General features: G+C 44.8%; 1 protein-coding gene across 2 annotated transcripts in view; it reads left to right on the forward strand.

Annotated features, from left to right (window-relative positions):
• Positions 1-217: 217 nt before the first annotated feature.
• The window catches only part of LOC147459736 (ubiquitin-conjugating enzyme E2 7-like), a 37,156-nt gene continuing 16,195 nt past the window's right edge, over positions 218-21,178 (forward strand). Inside the window, exons 1-2 of one of the 2 annotated variants that reach the window (XM_086510956.1) lie at positions 218-376; positions 559-661. In XM_086510956.1, coding sequence (XP_086367082.1) covers positions 331-376; positions 559-661 — 149 coding nt within the window. In that variant the 5' untranslated portion in view covers positions 218-330. The remainder of the gene's footprint in view (positions 377-558; positions 662-21,178) is intronic. The other variant, XM_086510957.1, reaches the window with a different exon arrangement.

The following is a 21,178-nucleotide window of genomic DNA, read 5'->3' on the forward strand; positions in this document are numbered from 1 at the left end:
GAAGTCAATTGAGTATTAAAAGAAGGGACAACTTGAAATGATGAAAAAACCCATATACATTACAAAACAAACTCACCTTACATGTGTCGTCAATCCATGATTCTTAATCAAGGGTCCAGAAAGTGCACCAATTCTTTACCCTCTCTCCTATGACCTTCGGAAGGCCAAAAAGGTGTAATGCACTTGAAACATTTTTATGCCAAGAAATGTTAGGGACAAAGAGCTTTTGATTTTATCGCTATAAAAAGCCACCACTAATCTATTCTTTTCTCTCTCAATTCCCCGTCGTCCATCGCTCCTCCGGCGTTCCACAGGCCTTTTGTGGCTTCCATGGCTGACAGTCAAGCAAGCCTCCTGCTCCGAAAGCAGCTCAAAGGTGGCAAGCTTTTGTTGTTGCGTTTAACGTGTGTGTCAGAGTGAGAGAGAGAAACATCTGAAAGTTAGTACTTTTGTTGTGACGTGTGTTTGTGTGTGTGTGTGTGTGTGAGAGAGAGAGAGAGAGAGAGAGAGAGAGAGAGAGAGAGAGCTCAATTGCAATTGAAAACTTGGACAAGCCAGACCTGTCGAGGCGCCCTGTGGAAGGATTTTCTGCTGGCCTTGTAGATGACTCTAACATCTTTGAGTGGAATGTGACCATCATCGGGCCTCCAGATACACTATAGTAAGTTGTTTGATCTTCAGGCCTTTTCATGATAGTCGGCTCGTTTAGTGAGCTGTACTTGGATTGCTCAGTCTTCAACATACTAATCCAATCATTAGAATTTTCTATTACTTTTTTTTTTTGAAAAAAAGAAATACATTTGAAATGATAAATGTCGAGATTGGCCTCATGAACGCGGCTTGTGACCTGCTTTTTATTACATTACACTTGACTATTCATCAAATTCCAGCCAGCCAAGTAGTAAATCGTGTATGATGGTCACTCATTTTTGCTTATCCATTGTAACTTGTTCAAAGGCTCCGTGCTAATGACAAAGTGTCTACTACCATGGGTTCCCTCAACAAGGCAAAAATATGCCCATCTCTATTGTGTTCAATGATTTCTATAAATTTCCAATGTTCTACTATCATATGTTCTTTGGCCTGTTGAGATCCTTGTTTGATGTTAATGATAGTCACATTGTGCCTTCATGTTCTTATTTACAGTCACATGAAATGGTTGTTGCTTTGGAGATCGTGGGCACATAGATATGTGCAAAAATTTATCTTGATTACATATGCTTTTATGTAATAGAGAGCTCATAGGGTGGATTTTAAATGATTCTTAATCAACTTACTAAGGCTAAATGCACACATGTTCATTCTTTCGTGACTTGGATGTATTTTTATTAAGACCTATCAATTGAGCATAGCTAGTTTCCATGTTGAATTCTATGTTTTAGTATGATGGTTAATTTCACTTCGCTAGAATATCAAGATCTCTGATATGGAATGAGAAAACTGAACGACCCTCGGGATTGACCCTTGGATATTTTTGAGCTAACTTGAGTTGTTTCGCAGACATAATGTAATCGCGGATGATTACTCTTCTTTCAAGAGGGGCAGATGTCACAAATGGCCGACGTGTCAAGCCATTGAAGACCTAGTGGGTTAGGGCTCTCTGAGCCTAACCCTAATCAACTTGCAGATCTCGATCGAGGGGCCTAAATCCTAGGAGAAGCAGATGAAGACGAGGTTCACATTAACTTATAGAATTTGGCCCAGTGGCCCAATCATTAAGTTTGGTTAGGATTCCCAACAACTTGAGGGACCCTGTTTGATGGGGCCTAACGACAAAAGGCACACACACCCACTCACAGAAAAGACCCAGCGTGGAGATGATGACGTGGTTGCTGTGATGAAGCCCGCTTATTGCGCTGACATGCTGATGTGGCTTGTAGTATGAGAGCCTGCTAATTGCGTTGACGTGGCAAGTTGTATCGACACCTCCATGAATTGCGCTGACAGATGGCTGACATGGCAGTTTGAGCAGATAGCCCGTGGGGCGCTAGCTTTTGGAGATCACATGCTTTTAGGCTATAAGCTTTTGGATTGCCAAGGGCCTTTAGATACGAACCTAAGGCTCACTCTTTGGCATGCTCTCGCGCGGAGATGCAAAGCGGGTGTGCTGTCGTTGTTGAAGAAATATAACCGAAAGAGGACTTCGTGTCTCGTGTGCCGTGCATCTCTTTCAGTTCAGTTGTTTGAAGTGCTTAAAAGTTTATTCAGTCTGTTTTTTTCCATTGGCACATGATGCCCTTTGGTTTCAATTTTTGAGGCTTTAAAGAAAGGGCCATTCTTCTAGTTGTATGTGATTCAATGAGTGGGCTGAGGTCAATTTTGCAATGTAAGTGGTGTTTACGAGTGTCGACATTGGCTTGCACATCCCGTAGCAAAATTAATCTGCCTCAATCTTGGAGAGTAACCCATACGTACTCAAGTATCTCCACCATTTGGGCCGTATCAACTGGAGGACTCTGTTGCTCATCGTGAGTTCAACCACTCGCGGCTGGCACACCATGCAACATCTAGTCCGAAGTAATCTGCATGAGAGGAAACTTTGCTCGGTGTGAGTCCAAATCTGAAGGAAGAGGATCAAGTCGGTACAATCCACATACTATTGTACTCTGATTGACTTTGAGGCGAGAAGCTTTATCTTGAATCGACACCCTATGCTCCTCAAATATAACTACTATGCCAACTCTCCAAAGCTCATACATTGACATAATGTTGTAACCTAGACAAGGCACATAAAGAACATGGGAGATGTACATCCCCCCTTTGTCGTCTGGAATAAGCTCCATAGCCCCCTCACTATGTACAGCCATTGATGTGTCTCCAAACATAAGTGACACTTCATATTGCCCCAGATCGTACATCAATTCACAAGAAGAAGTCATGTGCCTAACTCCACCACTGCCAATGATCTAATCTCGAGAGTCAATAAAAGTTAAATCCTTCTACTGCTCCAAGGATAACCGACCTATGGGATCTCCATCTATGAATAAAGGCAGGTGCTTGAGTCACTGTGACTGACTGCGCTCTCCACAAGGGACATTTACTCTAGTAATGACCCCTCTCTTCACAATTGTTACAATGCCTATGGGCTTCGAGGCTTCCCGCTCTTCATCGGCCTTCAAAGAATGGGGTTGACTCTTTCCAATCTGCTCTTTTCCTTCCGAATCTGTTGCCAAAGCCTTCGTACCACAAACGGTTTGCTAGGATCCACAATATGCAATATTGGCGCAGTAGTCACCAAGTGCTTTAGTGTCCGAAAGCTCTCGTCGAGACGCTCATTCCAGACAACAGGGGGATTACCTTTACAATGAGGACCCGAAGTCTTTGGTCCTTTCACCCCTCCTTTTGAAAGTTGCGTAAGTGGAGCAGCAACTTTAGAGTAATCCTTGATAAACTTGCGAAAGAATCCAGTAAAGCTTAAAAAGGACTTTACTTGGCGTACATTCTTCGGAATGGGCCAATTTCGCACTTTATCCAACTTTTTAGGGTCAACGCGAATTCCATCGCGAGTAATGATGTGACCCAAGTACAGAAGCTCTTTCCTAAAGAATTCACACTTAGAAGTCTTGGCGTAAAGCTGCTTAGTTCTCAGTACTTCGAAAATAGTGCGTATATGCGCTAGGTGCTTAGACAAACTTCGGCTGTAGATCAAGATATCATCAAGAAATACAACAACGAAGCTGCCTAAAAATGGTATCAGCAGATCATTCATCATCTGCTGAAACGTAGCTGGAGCATTGGTCAAACCAAAAGACTAGACCAAGAACTCATAGTGACCGTAACGTGTATGGAAACTTGTCTTAGGAATATCTTCCAGTTTGATCCGTATCTGATGATAGCCTGATCGCAGGTCTATCTTCGTAAAATATAACGTTTCGTGGAGCCGATCTATCAGATCGTCCATGCGTGGGAGCGGATACTTGTTCTTGACAATGAGCTTGTTCAACCCCTTGTAATCGACGCAGAAGCGCATAGTGTTATCCTTCTTTCGAGAAAGTAACATTGGCGCTCCCTACGGAGATCTACTTGGCCGAACAAAACCCTTGTCGAGATAATCTTTCAGCTGTCGTTGAATCTCGTCCTCCTCGGTTTTACTAAAACGATAGGGTTGCTTTGAGAAGGGTTCGCTACCAGCCACCATCTCAATGCCATGATCTACTCTTCTCGAAGGCGGCAAGCCAAGAGGTAGATCATCAGGAAAAACATCCTCGAAATCAGTCATGATTTCTCGGATAAGGTTGGATTCGTCAGAATCCCCAAGTTCAACAGAAGAACATGAAACATTTTTACGAAATTCAGTGACAGAAGTACCAAGCACTAATGAATCCAACCAAGCAGATGGTACACATTGATAAAAGTCAACATCAGAAGACTTTATTTCTTTATACATTTCCAAAGCAATAAGAATTGGTATTGCAAAACCATTATTTACAGACTTCTGATTATAAAGAGACACAGATACATGAGGCATGTCCTGCTTAACAAAAACAAGAGTCATGTACATAGTCTATATACAATGAGTCTTGTTTATCATAAAACCATGGAATTCCTAAAATAACATCTGCTCTGTCCAGGCGCATGATGTGGAAATCTAGGTTCTCTTTGTCATCAGCCAGCTCGAGCGACAAGTCTGGAACCATGCGATTCCATACATCCGTATCCTCGCCACGAGCAATCTTCACGCGATACTCATGGTCACTATCCCGCGTCCGCAGGCTCAGTTTCTGCACCAATTTTGCATCCACAAAATTGTGTGAGCTTCCATTATCAAGGAGTACGGTCACGTCATGACCATTGATCTTCCCGGGGAAACGGAGAAGATCGTGCTTATCAAACACTTTTGTGCTAAAAGTACAGATAGTGCATGAACTGTGCGCTAAATGATGGATTTCAACTTGAACAACATCAGAGTTACCTGAGATCTCGTGAATTTGAACCGAAGGACGACATTGCGGTTTCTGTATCTTCTTCTTCTTCTTAAGGCAATCCTTGATTTGGTGACCCGTCTGGCCACATCCGAAGCAAGCTCCCTTCTTTACTGCATCATCAACTGAAGCATTTTTGGCTTTCTTCTTCTCTTGAGATCTCGGCGGTGATTTTGGACTTATGCTGGAATCCGGGTCACTTCCTCCAAGCACCCTCACCGGATTGATGGTTTGCAGTTCTTTTCTTCTCATAGTTTGCTCCATTTATCAAATGGAACGTCTTGGCCTTTGCCATTTCATCCTCGACATCAGTCGGGGCTTTGTCTTTGATTAAGGCCCAACGGTAATCCTCATGTAATCCAGCAAGTACATGTGCACCGCATGCGTAGAATCCACCTTGCAGAAGGTGAGCGCCTCTTTGAAAGCTGTCGTATACTTGTCAAAAGACAGAGTTTTCATCGAAAGAGACTACAGTTTGGCATAAGCTTTCAAAGGGTCCATTTTGGCGAAATCCCTCTTGAATTTCACACAAAAATCAGCCCACGTCGTAGGCTTCTTTGTCATGTCGCGCCACCAAGTAAGCGCCTTATTGCGCAGATAAAGAGGAATCGTCTGAATCCTCCGTTCATCATGCTCCCCATGAAGATCAAAATATGTGGTCCACTGATGCAGCCAGTTATTTAGGGCCAATTCCGTACACTCCTCTTCACCCGAGAAATTTGTAGTTTTGTACGGAATCGTGGCAGTGGGACCACCCTGTGAACGCCCAAAAGCAGCAATCTGCGTCCGCAATTGCTGGCGTCCGCAATTGCTGGAGATGGGTTTCACCCTCGAAAATACGCGCAGTTGTCGACTGAGCCGTATTTTCTTAAGTAGTAAGCCGGGAACTAAGCCCTTGTACGACCCCTTCGAGAGAGGCCAAGCGAATGTTCGTCTGAATGTTCGCGTTTTCCAGAGCGGTAACACACTGGTCGAAACTCTGGAAAGTACTTGTAGTCCATGTGTAGAGAGCATGCGTGAATGGAATTTGAACATTACCTGGCGCGTCGTCACACTGCACATCCGAACTGGAGGAATCCATGGCGAAGTGCGTGAAAAACTGGAAGTTTCACGCGAAACTCGGCCTTTTTTGTACTTTTCGATCGCGAAAAATCGAACTTCGAGGAGCTCTACGCGTCGGCATGAGCATCCAAAGGCGAGCAGGTGATGGCGGAAGTGCGGGAGCACGAGCAGGTGGGAGAGAGCATACTTGAGAGAGGAGCAGGAGAGCCAAAATTGAGTTCTCTGTAAGCTCTGCAAGTTTCTGTAGGTGAGGTTTTAATAAATCACAGGTTTCAGACCATACTTTAAAAAAAACCCAAAATGTCCTGGCCACTTTAAAATAAAGGGCCATTAAAGTTTAAAAGAAATTGGGTAGCGTAAAAATTCGAGAGAGAGAAAGCGCGAGTTTCTCATACATGCAGAGGGAGAGGACACGTGCGCACGACTTCGCGAGGCAAACCCATACTTCCTCCACGCTGGAGTCTGCTGCCCTCTCCACGTAGAGTACTTATTGGGTTTCTGAGAATTTCTCTGTCCTCTCTCTCTCTTTCTCTCTACAGCCACGCTGATTCACTCTCTCGCTTGCAATACTGCGCAATCGGTTCTGTCTTCTGAGAGTTTCTCTCTCTACAGCCACATTGGCTGTTGTGAACACGCTACTCTCTCTCCTGCTTGCAAGAGAGGTTCCAGCAGAGAAGTGTACTCTCTCTTTACGCTAGCAAGAGAACAATGAAAGGTCTGATTTTCACCGAAAATCATCCAATCCAGGACTGCTGATTTTGAAATTAGGTGGTTCCCGACTTTCATCCAAAAATCAGAAATATGACAGTGCAACTCCTTGCTGCTTTTTCTGTGAATCACAAGAGAACCTCTGTTTTTTCTTCGAAAAATCAGTAAAATTGCTTTCCAACCTTTGCACTTCAGGTAGAATCAGCAAAAATACTGAATTAAACATGGAAGTCTGATTTTTCTGCCAAAAACCAGTAAAAACGCCACCACAGAACTCAAATTGTGATTTTCGTCAGTAAAAATCAGCAAGAATAAGTGTAAATCTCACATGCTCATTTACATAAGAGAAGAAAACAACGAACATAGATCAATAGTTACATCAAACAGCTTGCCCAACTCGAAAAATGCTCCATAGGTGTGCACGAGGTTTACTAGTAGCCAAACCGGCTCTGATACCATGAAACGAACACAGGGAGTGGATCTCCCGGCTACACGGACCGCCTATAGACACGCGTCGGACAAACCACCCGACCATAGCCACCATCCGGCAGCTCCCCCGTGTTGGGGCCTGCGTCCAAGAACGTACGCATGCACCTGTAAGACTGAGCGTCCCATACCACCTTGCCTCACCTCCTCGAGGTGACCTCGCGCACTCCTAGCCTCGCGGGCTAACCACTGGCACTCTGCCAGTGGGGGTCGATAACTGCAAATGAGGCCTTGGCTTCCCTTTTATAATAATGGCCGGCCACACTGGCCGTGTTCACACTACGTCCGTCCGGACACTTGACGCCCATCCCGACGACATCTGGGCTAGATCCCCTCTCTTGTGAGCGGGACATAACAGATAGAATCACTTTTTCCTCAAGAAGTGAGCCTTGGCTGGTTTGGTGAAGACAGAGTACCGGAACGCGGGATTACAGTATGGCCGACAAAGGAAAGGGCATTATGGAAGAGGGTTCCTCTTCGAAGGATAGGCAGGAAATTCCTACAGTGTTTATGAGGTTGGCGAGAGTTCACGTCCGCGTCTGTTTGTACCTCTGTTGATGTGAATGTTCCCATAGTGCAGGGCTCTATGACTGGGCAACTTGAAGATGATGCGTTCAGGACTCAGTTCGTTCAGGACTCAGTTAGTTGCTGTTGTGAACGTGTTTTCCAGATTGGTGCAGAACCCAAGGTTTATGGAGTTTTTGCAAGCGCCACTAGTGTCAGCAATCAAGGCAACTCACACAGCCCGTGGAGCCTATTGAGGCTCAAGCCCAAGTACTTCATGCGTCTCAGCAGGAGAGGGAGCACTCGCATGTTGCGGAGTCGGGGGCTCCAAAACATGTTCCTTCCGTCCATGAAGAGGTGGTTAGTGTGAGTGCGCGTGTGCGGAAGCACGTGCGCGCGAGAGAGAGAGAGAGAGAGTGTGTCACAAAGTGATGACGTGGCTACCGATAGTAGAAACCCTAATCTACAGAAACCCTAATTCTTGCAAACCCTAATTTATGTTAGAAACCCTAAATTGTAGAAACCCTAATTTCTGGAAACCCTTACCCTAACTGCTAGTTGAAATCCTAAAGTGGTGGAAACCTTGATTTTGGCGGCAGAAAATGCCACGTGGCCAGCGTACGGATTTCCGGCAAACGCGGAGCTGAAAAGCAGCCTTCCTAGCGAGGCAATTTTGAGGCTTTTGGCTACGCAAGTTGAATTGGAGAGAGAGAGAGAGCTGATTTGCTTTATTTTTGCTCTCTTGAGAGAGAGAGAGAGAATTTTGCTTTTGAGCTGGAAGCTTTTGGGGCTCTACTTTTCGGCATCCCTTGTAATCTTTAAGTAAACGGTTTAGGGCTCACTCTGCAGAGCATCTGGACGCAGAGTCTGAGAGTGAAACCGTAACCGCTCTTTGTACTTTGACATTGATTTAATACATAAAGAAATACCGAAAGGGGCGCCAGTCTTTGGGACCAATATCTCTAGGCACGGAACTCCGTCGGGCCAGTGCAAATCTATTGTGATGTGTGAATTGTTTTGAAGTGGTTATTTGGTGTTGTGGTGATCGATTCTTGACTTGGAGTGACCAAGTCTGTTACAGTGGTATCAGAGCACGACCGATTTCTCTTCTACGGGAAATCCGATCCCCAATTTTTTTTTCCGCGGCACCTATGGCTTCACGCAAGCGACTCCCTCTGCATCTGGAGATGCGGGCAAGGATCACAACGAAGATTTCCGCAGAGTATGGCCCGCCTCGGCCTACTCAGGCGAAGCGACGAGAGATGGAGCGTCGTCAATTGATTGGCGATGCAACAAAGATGATGCTCAATTTTGCGAAGGACCCAAAATTTGCAAAGTATATTTCCAAGTCAAGAATCATCCGCGACAACACCAAATAACCACTTCAAAACAATTCACAGATCACAATAGATTTGCACTGGCCGGCGGAGTTCCGTGCCTAGAGATATTGGCCCCAAAGACTGGCGCCCCTTTCGGTATTTCTTTTTATATTAATCAGTTCAAAGTACAAGAGAGTGGGTCGGGATTCACTCTCAGACTCTGCGTCCAGATGCTCTGAGAAGTGAGGCCCTCACCACTAATTTAAAGGTTACAAGGGATGCCTAAAAGTAGAGCCCCAAAAGCTTCAAATCAAAAGCAATTGCTCTCTCTCTCTCTCTCTCTCTCTCTCTCTCTCTCTCTCTCTCACAGAGAGTCAAAACTTGAAAGCAAAATCATTCTCTCTCTCTTTCTCATTGCATAGAGAAAAAGAAAAATTTGTGTCACTCATCATTTAATTTAATTTTTTTTCCTAGCCTTCGCCATTTCCGAAAATTAGGGTTTGCAGGAATTTTAGGATTTCTGGCAGAAATTAGGGTTTCTGCTGTCCGTAGCCACGTCATCACTTTGTGACATACCCCCCTCTAGAAAGCATTGTAATCGACCCCGATTACGCCTGCAAAACCGACAAAAGCCATAAACCGTCTTAGCAGACACTGACTGTTAGTACCCACGTACTAGGAACACACATCTAGCACATGTACAAAATCGACAGTCACATCACAGGACATCACCAGACATCACATGACATCACATGACATTCAACATTCATTCGGATCTTAGACCATGATTTATTGGCAATGTAGCTAGCAATCACATCTAGGTCCAATCGGGACCTCATCGATGTCCGATTGACTAATCCCTATTGCAACCATGTCTATTCGAGATCAATCAGACCAAAATGCTGCAGTCATTTCGGCTATCAGTTCCTGCACTCAAAAGAAGTCAAGAACAAATCAGTATCATTATCAGGAATTCCATTTCATAAAGTCATCCAGCAAAATACTGTCAGCTCTCAGTATCCCTGAAGCTCAAAGAGACATCAGTGACTTTAGTATCAAAATCAAGGCATCTGTCGACAAAGCAGCGGAGTAACTCCCCTCTTGTGCATCCCATTGCACCAGATCTTCGGCCAAGCTGAATTTCTGGGTTCCGTTTGGAGTAGACTATGCTAAACCAAAACATCGAGGTAAAGTTTCACAATCCGAGGAGTATCTGCTAGGTCCTCCTCCTCCATCCACTTCACATCAAATGCAGGAAAGTTCTTGAACTTAACCAAGAACCGCCTTCGGACTTTACCTTTCTTCGTATCCGTATGTGCCAAAATCTGTTCAGGAACAAGGGTCTCCTCGTTTTCTTCCACTGCGGGTTGCTCATCAGGCTCCCCATCATCAGGCACATCACCCTTAACAGGTTTCAAGAGACTCACATGCAATGCATTGTGAATCCTCCAAGTATCTGGCAATTTCAATCGGAAGGAGACATCATTTATCTTGTCAGTGATCTGGAAAGGTCCCTAGTATCGCATACTAAGCTTTGGAAAAAAGCCTCTCCTTTCCCTTTTTCTTTCGTAGGCGTGCCTTCTCAAAACGTAAGAGCACCCAATCATCCTCCTTCAATTTCAAGTCACGACGATGGCGATCCGCTGCCTTTTTCTGTCGTTCTTGAGACTCCTGCAAAGTCTCGCGAACCTTGGCAATAGCCGTATCCAAATCTCGCGAATATTCATCCGCTTCAAATATCTAATCTTTCGTGCTCAAGAAGGATGGAACCTTCGCAGCACTTTCAACAATCTCACATGGCGTCTTCCCCGTTGAAGAGTGTATCGTGTTATTGTATGCAAATTCCACCAAAGGTAAGTTCTTTTCCCATTGAGTCTTCTGATCCGAGATACAAGGCTTCAATAAATCTAAAACCATTGAATTGGCAATCTCAGATTGCCCGTCAGTTTGCAAGTGGAACGATGATGAGAGCTGCAACCGCGTGCCAATGTTCTCCCAAATTGCCTTCCAAAACAAACTCATAAATCTGGGGTCTCTGTCGGAGACAATCGCCTCAGACGTGCCATGTAATCGAAAAATCATCGTGATCATTCTGTGTTCTCGGGAGATCAAAAATGAAATCCATTGCAATACTTTCCTAGGGATGGGTGGGTATGGGTAAAGACTGTAACAATCCCTGTGCCTTATGCCTGTCAAACTTGACCTTCTAGCATACTGCGCACAACTCTTCCACATCCTTTTTTGAGTCTCGGCCAAAAGAAGTATCTCTCTACCCCCTTCATGGTGGTAGCAATGCCGCGGTGATCCGTAAAAGGTGGACAGTGGCATTCAGTTATAACCTTTTCCCTCAACGGCTATGTAACGCACAACATAGTCTTTCTCATCAAGTAGCCTTCCCGAAGGGAGTATCCAGCCCTACTGTCTCCCCATCTCGTATCCGTGTGAAAATATATGCAAAATCTGTATCTGTGGCATAATGATCGACCATATTCTCGAAGAGAGTGGTGTAAATCTAACACAGAAAAGCGGAAATTGTACTCGCAGAAAGAGTTTGACAAAGCTCTTGAAAAGAAGAAGAGACTAGAAGTATTGCCTCAAGGACTTATAGCCTACCATGTACCATCGTAGGCTGCAACCTCCATGTCAAGAGCTAGCTTTTAGAAACCCAAGCCTCATGGAAGATTGAAATGTAGACCACAGTACGTCCAAGAATCCCCATTCGTGAACTGTGAACACATCACGTCAAACATTCCTAAACAATGAACTTTGAAACACATCTTGTCCATAATCCCAACAAAATAAATTTGTGTACATATCCATAGTGTTTTTATATGTCGCGTTGGTTCCTTGCCAGATGCATGTGCCTTGAACTCTGACCCACGAATTCAAACACCGATAACTTGAACTCCAACACATGGGTCCAAATCATTTGCAGGGAGCTTCTTTTGCCCCTTTGCGGCTCACAAGGCTCTCCCTGGTTGAAGCTAGTTACAGCAATGACCACCTGACTAGAAATCTGGTGGTGTCACACAGTGATGACGTGGCGTGCCCAACTGGGAGAGAAATGGCCGAGTGGACAAGAGGAATTGAAACTTGAAGAATTGAACCCAAAAAGATGGGCCGAGGGGCCTAAGCAGGGTTAGGGATTAAAGACTTGAAACCCTACCAACTTAAAGAACTTATGAGCACCGGGTGAGGGGCCTAGCCCAAATTTATCAAAAGCTTGATCTTTGGGATTGATTTTCATAAAGCACATTGACATGCTGATGTGGCAGTTGTATGGATTTCGGTAAATTGCGTTGCAATGCTGGCATGGTAGGTTGTACAGTTTTTTGTAATTTGTGATGGCATTTTGTAGCAGCTTCCGTGTGGGGCTTTTGAGGAGATGCTCTTGGGTGTAGTGCTCTAGGGTGTAGTGCTATTGGATCAAGTGCTTATGGAGCTGTGCTTTTGTGTCACCTGCACATCTAACCCTATGTGCATGTGGACAAGCTAAACCTACTTTCAGGGTTTAGGTAGCCTAGGAAGTGTTCTGGCAACTTTGTGAGCCTGTACGCAGGCCGTGCATGTCCAGGCTCTTAAGAGTAGCTGTATACCCTCTGATTGCACAACCCATAGCATTAGCATCATGATCCAGTACCCAGCATGAGCAGTTCCACCGCATGTGAACCAATTCCAACCGCGTGTGCGAACCACCTCTTACTTGGCATTTATTTAATAATAAGTGACATTATTATTTCCCAAATCGTGGAGATCCCAGCCAGGCTGCTTGACCCACCTTCTTGCATTTATATAAGGAATGTCAGGGGGGCGCTAGAAGACGTAGATCACCCAGAGCTCCAGACAGAACCAGGTAGCACCTATAGAACCCGCATGACTTGAAATCTCTAGCGTTTTCTTAGCAACAAGACCAGCGTTTTTGCCTTGTGCATCAGCGTTTTCAAGATCAGCCCTTAGCCTCGCAAACCCATAGCACCTGTAGCAGATCCTCTCCGCATTGATCCTCAATCAGCCAGCATTTCCAGATCAGGCTACATCAGCCAGTGTTTTCAGAGCCAGCCCCATCAGTTAGCGTTTTCAAGACCAGCCAGAGGACAACCAGCAATCTCTAGTTCCCAGCCCTTGCAAACCTTTGGCGGTAGCAGATCAGCCTTTGCCTTGCAGCAGTAGCAGACTCCAAGTAGCATATTCAGCATTCTCAGATTTTAGCGCATTAACATCGTCGTTGTCGACATTCTCGTAGTCAAGTACCCCAATCTAGGAGCATTGTACCAGACCTTGTGCAATCTAAAGCAAATACCTCTTTAGCAATAGAGAGGGGGGGCCCTTGGAGGGGGGTTTGGGACCCCATCTGGTGTCGTCTCTTCTCTCTTGCTCTCTAGCACTCATGCACTTTGCAGTCACAGTTTCCACTCTTGTTTTGGTCATTGCACATTCTCTCTCTAAGTACGGAAGGATCTCCCTTCCGCTAAGTAAAGAAATCTTGAGCACTCACTGATCACTCATCCTGAGCCATACACCATCATTCACTTGCACTGCACATTACATTGGTATCAGAGCTCTTTGGTAGTGTTCGGTATCATCACTCAAGGAAAGAACCACAAGAATTTTTTTTGCTTGTTATGGTCGCACGTAGCCCAAGACCACTTGGGCTTGTTGATCCCTAATTTGTGTTTTTGAAGAGTGGCAGGTAACCCAAGAAAGAAGGGCTTGTCCTAGCCTCCTCTCGTTCCTCTTTTCCACTCATTGAGAGCAGACCTTGCACTTAGCGCCAGCAATTGACGTGAGGTGGGAAAAAGCAACCTTGGTGTGAGCGCAAGGCCGCCACAGGAAGGAGCTTGGGTAAGGGAAAAGCCTTCTTAAACGTAGATTGCAAGCCAAGAACCCCGAGTACTCAAGAACCCCAAGAACCCCGAGCACCCAAGTACTCAAGAACCTCATGACCCTCTAGAACCTGCAGATTCCAAGAACCTCGAGTACCCAAGAACTCAGTGCATGGTCATCACCCGAAGCGGAATGGATACTTTGCGTGAAGATGATGAGAGTGGAGTTAGAGTAGACGAAGTTTTTACACCAGGAGGATTGTTCCCCGATCCTCCCCCATCCCCATCTACGCCATGGATTGCACCAAATCACCAAATCCTATGGAGGCTTTGGTCAAGTCGATGATGAAGATGATGCTACAACCATGGACCACGACCGTGAAGAAAGAAGGGCAACTATGGAGCTTGAGCGTGAGTAAGCACACGAAGCTCAACGCTTAGCAGCCGAAGAAAGAAGGGCATTTGTGGAGCTCGAGCGTGAGCAAGCATGCGAGGCTCAACGCATAGCGGCTGAAGAGAAGCGAGCGGCTATGGAATTAGAGCGAGAGGCGCAGAGAGACCAACGCATGCAGGAGTTGGTCCTACATGTACTCTCCTCGAAGACCGAGCCACTCTAGGAGGTTGGTGAGTCATCATGTAGCACAGGTAGAGACGAAAATTCCAACAATCCAGTCACTGAGAAGTTGACATTCAGTAAGTATGATGGTAAGATGGATGCGTTTGTGATTCATTCTTGGTTGCATCAATATCAATGCTTACTTTGCAACTATCAAGAAAACACGTAACAGTAAAGTTTTGACGGCTGCCTTGTATGTAGCAGATGATGCCATTAATTGGTATCAAGCTTGGCAAGAATCACAATTGGCTAAGCATCTTGAGCATGCCGAGAAAGGCATTTTCCTCTCTTTCAGTTGAGGCGACTTCCAAGACAAGCTCGAGGCTCACTTCATGCCACCGCAGTATCTAGATTGGTTAAAAGAAGATTGGCGTGGTCTAAAACAAAATGGCACTCCTGTTATGTCTTTTTCTAACCGTATTTTGCAGATTGGCATCCAATCGCGCAAATCCGATGTAGAACGAAAGGAGGTTTTCCTTTTCGGATTAGATGAGTACATCAAGTTGAATTTGCAAGTTTTCAGCCCTATGGACTACAATGATGCCGTTAGAATTGCTCTGGCATAAGAGACGAAGCACAACAAAGGTAAGCCTAAGGAGAACAAGTCGAGTACTTCTCAGAATCAACCGAACGGTAAGATCAATGGTAAGCATGACGGTAATTCTTCTTCTCAATCTTCTTCTACACCTAGAGATAGAATTCTCACAATGATGATAAAGGAAATGCTAAACTCAAGAAACCTCAAAGTTAACACTTGATGAAAAATCTGCTCAAGGAATTTGAGGTGGTAGGTTAACTGTTGAAGAACGAGCGGTATATGCACGAGAAGGCATATGTTTTGAATGTCACACTAAAGGTCACATAAAATGAGTTTGTTCTAAGAAAGCACTTAAAGAACCCACCGAATCCACATCATCTGTTCATGCACTTAGTGAGAACACTTATGTGTCCGAAGTTTCTCATGATCATGTAGACGAGTCTCTCATGCAGTATTATGGTCATGTGAATAGTCAATGCATTGTGATCTTGTTTGATTCGAGTAGTGTGCATGATGTGATTAGCAATTCTCTCGTAAAGAGCGCACGTTTAGAAGCTCTTTCCATAGATTCCATTGTGATCTCTGGTTTTGCTCCTGGTATGCACTCTTCTTTCACGCATGAATATCCCGATGTGACAATGTTAGTTCAAAATGTCGGTTTTCGTCGTAGATTTGTGGATTCTCCTTTCAAAGGATGTGATTTGATTTTTGACATCAAGTGGTTTAAGGTTATAACCCGTGAATTGATTGGAAAGAAAAGACACTCTCTCTCACAATTGAAGGAGCAGCTCCCGTGGTTCTTCTCTATGACAAGAACATTCCGTCTTTGCCAGTAGTCTCTCACTCTCATGTTGAAAGAGGATAAAACATGAAGTATGATTGTTTCTCTCAGTACACAGTCCCACAGTCTAGAAAAGCATGAGTCATTGCATGAAAAGGAATTTCTTTATGTCATTCTTTCTCCTAAGCACAACACACAATTTTTTGCATGAAAGCACAGTGATTGTTCGTCAAGATCATCAAGCCTTCACGTTGCTTCAGTTTGTACCGAGTACACCTTGGGGTGACCGTCAAGCTAGATGGTTCCGGTCTTGTGAGCAATTTGGTGGTTTGGATGATTGTGTTTCTAGTATAGCTAACCTCATTGCAGATACGATCAGTCACGCAGGACCAATCTTGGCTCTCGAGTCGAGATCCAAAGAACCCATTCAGGAAGTGTCTCTTGATCACATGATTAGTCAATATGTATTGTTCGAGTTTCTCATTCGTAACGGTCTCTTATATTTTCGTCACCATCTATATGTGTTACCTTTTCATAGGCATGTATTGCATGATGCACGTGATTTACTTACGGATGAGCACGGATGTATGCAGATCACTCTAGAAAAGATAAAGAGTTTGCATTCAAGGAGTTCACAATGTTTCACGATTGCCCGTTTTGTCAGTCGATTTTGCATGTTCATTCCTTGGCATGACACAGTCACAGAAAAAGCACGAGCACGATGGTCAAGTTTAGATCTCACTTTTGGCATGCATTTGGTAAACGGTTTGGGACTCTGTCACTTTGTTCATTTGCATTTCATGCACAGTCATTTTAGGAAGAATAGTCCTTTTCCAATCACTCGACATGAAACGGATATGTTTATGGTTTTGTGTTTCAAGTGGTTTCAGAGATATTCCTCAGTGGAGATTCTTGAAGAAGATGATCCCGAGATCATAGACGAAGTTAAAGCATTGGAGCCGCAATGAATTATTTAGTGTCGCTTTCGGCGCGACCCAAAGAAGCAAGCATTGCAGAATTTCCTAAAGTTGAAGTATTGCGCGACCCATGCAACAGAGTGGGCCGGCGAAGAGTACTTCGCAGGATCCCAAAACAGGAGTTGTTGGCGGACTTTACAGAAGCCATACAGCTCGGTACCAGACTCCAGTACCTCACCTTGAAAAGGGGGGGATGTCACGTGCACATCTAACCCTATGTGCATGTGGACAAGCTGTACCTACTTCCAGGGTTTAGGTAGCTGATCTAGCACCTTTGTGAGTCTGTACGCAGGCCGTGCATGTCCAGGCACTTGTAGTAGTTTCATACCCTTTGATTGCACAACCCATAGCATTAGCATCATGACTCAGTATCCAACATGAGTAGTTCCACTGCATGTACCAGTTCCGACCGCGCGTGGGAACCACCGCTTACTTGGCATTTATTTAATAATAAGTGACTTATTATTATTTCCCAAATCGTGGAGATCTCCGCCAGGCTGCTCGACCCACCTTCTTGCACCTATATAAGGAATGCCAGGGGGGCGCTAGAGTTGGAGGCTGAACCAGGTAGCACTTGCAGAACCCGCATGACTTGCAGTCTCTGACGTTTTCTTAGCGCCAGCGTTTTTGCCTTGTGCATCAGCGTTTTCAAGATCAGCCCTTAGCCTCGCCAAACCCATAGCACCTGTAGCAGACCCTCTCTGCATTGATCCTCAAATCAGCGAGTGTTTCCAGATCAGTCTTCATCAGCCAGCGTTTTCCAGATCCAGTCCCATCAATTAACGTTTTCAAGACCAGCCAGAGATCAGCCAACGATCTCTAGTTCCCAGCCCTTGCAGGTCTTGGGGGTAGCAGATCAGCCTTTGCCTTGCAGCCGTGGCAGACTACCAGTAGCACATTCAACATTCTCAGATTTCAGCCCATTAGCATCATCGTCGTCGTCGACATCGTCTTAGTCAAGTATCACAGTATTTAGGAGTATTGTACCAGACCTTGTGCAATCTAAATCAAATACCTCTCTAGCAGTAGAGAGGGGGGCCCTTGGAGGGGGCTTTGGGACCCCATTTGGTATCGTCTCTCTCTCTCTCTCTCTCTCTCTCTCTCTCTCTCTCTAGCACTCTCATGCACTTTGCACTCACAATTTCCACTCTCTTGTTTTGGTCATTGCACATTCTCTCTCTAAGTACGAAAAGCTCTCCCTTCCGCTAAGTGAAAGGAACCTTGAGCACTCACTGATCACTCATTTTGAGCCATACACCATCATTCACTTCCGCTGCACATTACATTTTGGGCATCCCTTGTACGTTTATTTCTGCCCAGAGGGCCACTTATGGAGAGCATTTGGACGTAGAATCTCAGAGAGAGTTAGACCCTTGGGAGTTGTAGTGAAATAATAAAGAAATATCGAGAGGAGCACCAGTCTTTGGGGCCAGTGCGTCTTGGCTCGCTACTCCACCATTCTCTCTCTCTCTCTCTCTCTCTCTCTAAGCTCAATGATATTGCAGTTTTTGTTTGTGTATTGCTGTTGATTGCTCTCTTGGAGTGTCCAAGTCTGCAATAGTGTTATTAGAGCTCAGAATGATTCTTCTTCTACGAAGGATCCGATCCTTTTAGTACACATGGGTTCTCGTGGAGAATCTGACAGAGACAACCCTCTGATCTTCGGTCTGTGGGGAGATGAAGAAAAGCCAAGTTTCAGAGTGGGAACTGAAGAAACCAACAGAGCTTGGTAAAACCAAGCTCCCCTGCGTTTCAGAATGCCTAGTTGGATCGCCGCCCAAGCTGCCTGTGTTTCAAGAGGTGGTAGAAAAACTGCCCGTTTCCTAGCAAAGCGTTTCAGAACACTGCCGGTGAGGGCTGATGAGGCTCTACACGTCAGCAAAAAACTGTTGATGAAGCCCCAGCCAACAGTGTTTAAGAACGTTGCGCGCTCGTTGCCCCCCCACCGGTTTTTTGTCCACTGGTTGCGATGGCGTTTCAAAACGCATGCACCGATGGGCCCTCCAGGACCGTCATGTCAAAATGCTATGGGTGATGGCTTGGCAAGACGCCGGAACCTGCTTCTCAAAACACTAGGATTGCCTTGCTGCTCAAGCTTGTGAAGCCGCCCCACCTCCTTTTCTTCGTGCCTGTTCTCCTCCCAAGGTCAAAGAGCACAAAGCTCTGATACCATGTCAAATTCGACGATGCGGAAGCGTACAATGAGAAAGGGAGAGAATACACGAAAGAGAGAGAGATTATGTTGAACGAACCAACTCGGCAATGAATTAGTGATTTACAATGGGGGCTTGGGTGCTCCTTTTATACTAGCTTTGGGGGCCTTAAGGACCCCCCTCAGCAAATTGGCCTACCCAACAATAAAGACTGATGCATGGTTTTTAGGACCCCTTCTGAAGATGCAATAAAGGCACAGTCAGTTGTTGGGGAGATGAGGATACTCTAGTCCAAGGGATCTCAAAAGAGAAGAAAAATCTACTTCACAAGCACCAAAGAGTAAAAAGTGCCATGGACAGAAGATACGTGGGAACAAGCTCTTATGCATGCCTACAACCTATATCTTACAGAATAGCACATTCTAGGTGTGAATTTCTAGTGAAATTTACACGAGGATGTTCGTGTGGACTCACAGCACAACATACTCCGTTTTCACTTTTTTACCGACAGTAAATATTTTTTACCACAGTAAATATTTTTTACCTACAGTAAATATTTTTCACCTACATGGTAAATATAAATCACTTTTTATCTACAGTAACTTTTTTTACCCATGGTAAATATTTTTTACTGCACCATAAGTATTTGGTAGGTAACAGTTCACTGTTACTAGAAGCAGTGATTGGGCATCAACAATGCAGTTACAGGAGAAGAAAAGGAGAAAATCTTATGGTAAAGGTGAGTCAACAGGGATAAAGACTTTTGAGTTGAAAAAAGACATGCTGATTTTTTCAAAGAACACATATCAAAAGAAGCCATGGTTGATGATTTTTTGAGAATTTGATATTTAGGAGGGCCCAGCTGTCACTCTCCCCCGCAGGTCCCCCCCTGACATGTGCAAAACCTCCAGTTTCAACAGCCACCTTACCTGCTCTTAAATGCTGGTCAAGGCCTTATCCCTATGTGTCACAATCAGAAAAATCAGCATTTACCCTCCCCTCTCACATCACTCTAGAGAATATCTTGATGGTGACATATCAGGTGACCTCAATCTGTTGACCACCCTAAGCAAAAAGTAACCCCAATCAGCGGATTTAAGCATGTTTATCTCTAATCCTAAACCCTCTCAGAAACCTATATAAGGAGGCTTTCTCTCACTCAAAACCAACACTTCACCCACTTCACCAAGCAATGAAGCTATGACGACATTGCTCACAACAAGGAGCTATGGATGGAGCTCTACTCTCTCTCCCTCTAGTATGCTACATTACTAGCCCTAAAACTTAAATAAGGAGTCTTCTCTCATGCTCCATGGCTACCATCCTCGCCATCATTCTCTAAGGTATTGATGTGTTGCTAGTAGGATCATATCTACTTGCTGGGTTGATTGTTTTTGACAAGAGATTATGCCATCCTTGGTTTGCTTCTCTATATCCTTGTTATGTATGATCAGATGCCGTTGTATTGTTAAGCTGATGTTTTGTGTATATATATGCTACATAAGGTCCTTAAGCTTCGTTTCTATGTGTTTTGCCATATGTTTTGATGCCATCATAATGCCAGAAGTCTCACTTGTCTATGTGCACTATGAGTGAGGTCCCTAAACCTCTTAATTTAGGGTGGTGCTCCCTTTGTTTTGTTCTTTGCTTGTTTGCATGAGGCGTGGTTTGTGAAGTGTGCACGAGTACAGAGGCCACCCAATTGCACTGCTCTTTTTCCCGCTATCATTTTGGTGTCCCCACTGAGGAGGGCTACACAGACCTTCAGTCCACAAGCAATGAAGATGTGCAATCTACAACATGGACGAATGGCGTGAGGAGTTTGCAAATTGGAGAACAGAAGAGGAGGAGGCTTTAGAGGCCTTAAAAGCTTTCATCGAGGTCTTGTTACCAGGTTGCAGTGTCATTGAAATTCAAGAAGTAAGTTCTTCTACATGTCTTGTTCGTGATCGTCGCCAACGAAGGAGAGTGAGAAGAAGAGCTTCATATACCTCTCCTCTCAACCTATGAGTGCTCCAGAAACCTCTAACGCACACGAGCTTGAAATATTCTACATCGACATACACGAAGGTACTGTGACACACATTAAGGGAAGAGAAAGCATCACCAGACCTCTCTTTCCTGAGGAGCCGACTAAGAGGAGGAAGATCACCTCTACACCTAAGTGGCTCAAGGCCGCAGCGCGTGCTCAAGTGTAAGGTAACATTTGGCTTAATCTCATCAATAAGGGATTACATGACCACTACAGGCAAGAAAAAGGCTAGTGAGCAACCAACTTCAACCTCCAAC

The sequence above is a fragment of the Adiantum capillus-veneris genome, chromosome 4 (assembly GCF_014529385.1).
Source record: "Adiantum capillus-veneris isolate H3 chromosome 4, ASM1452938v2, whole genome shotgun sequence".
NCBI classification, from domain to species: domain Eukaryota; kingdom Viridiplantae; phylum Streptophyta; class Polypodiopsida; order Polypodiales; family Pteridaceae; genus Adiantum; species Adiantum capillus-veneris.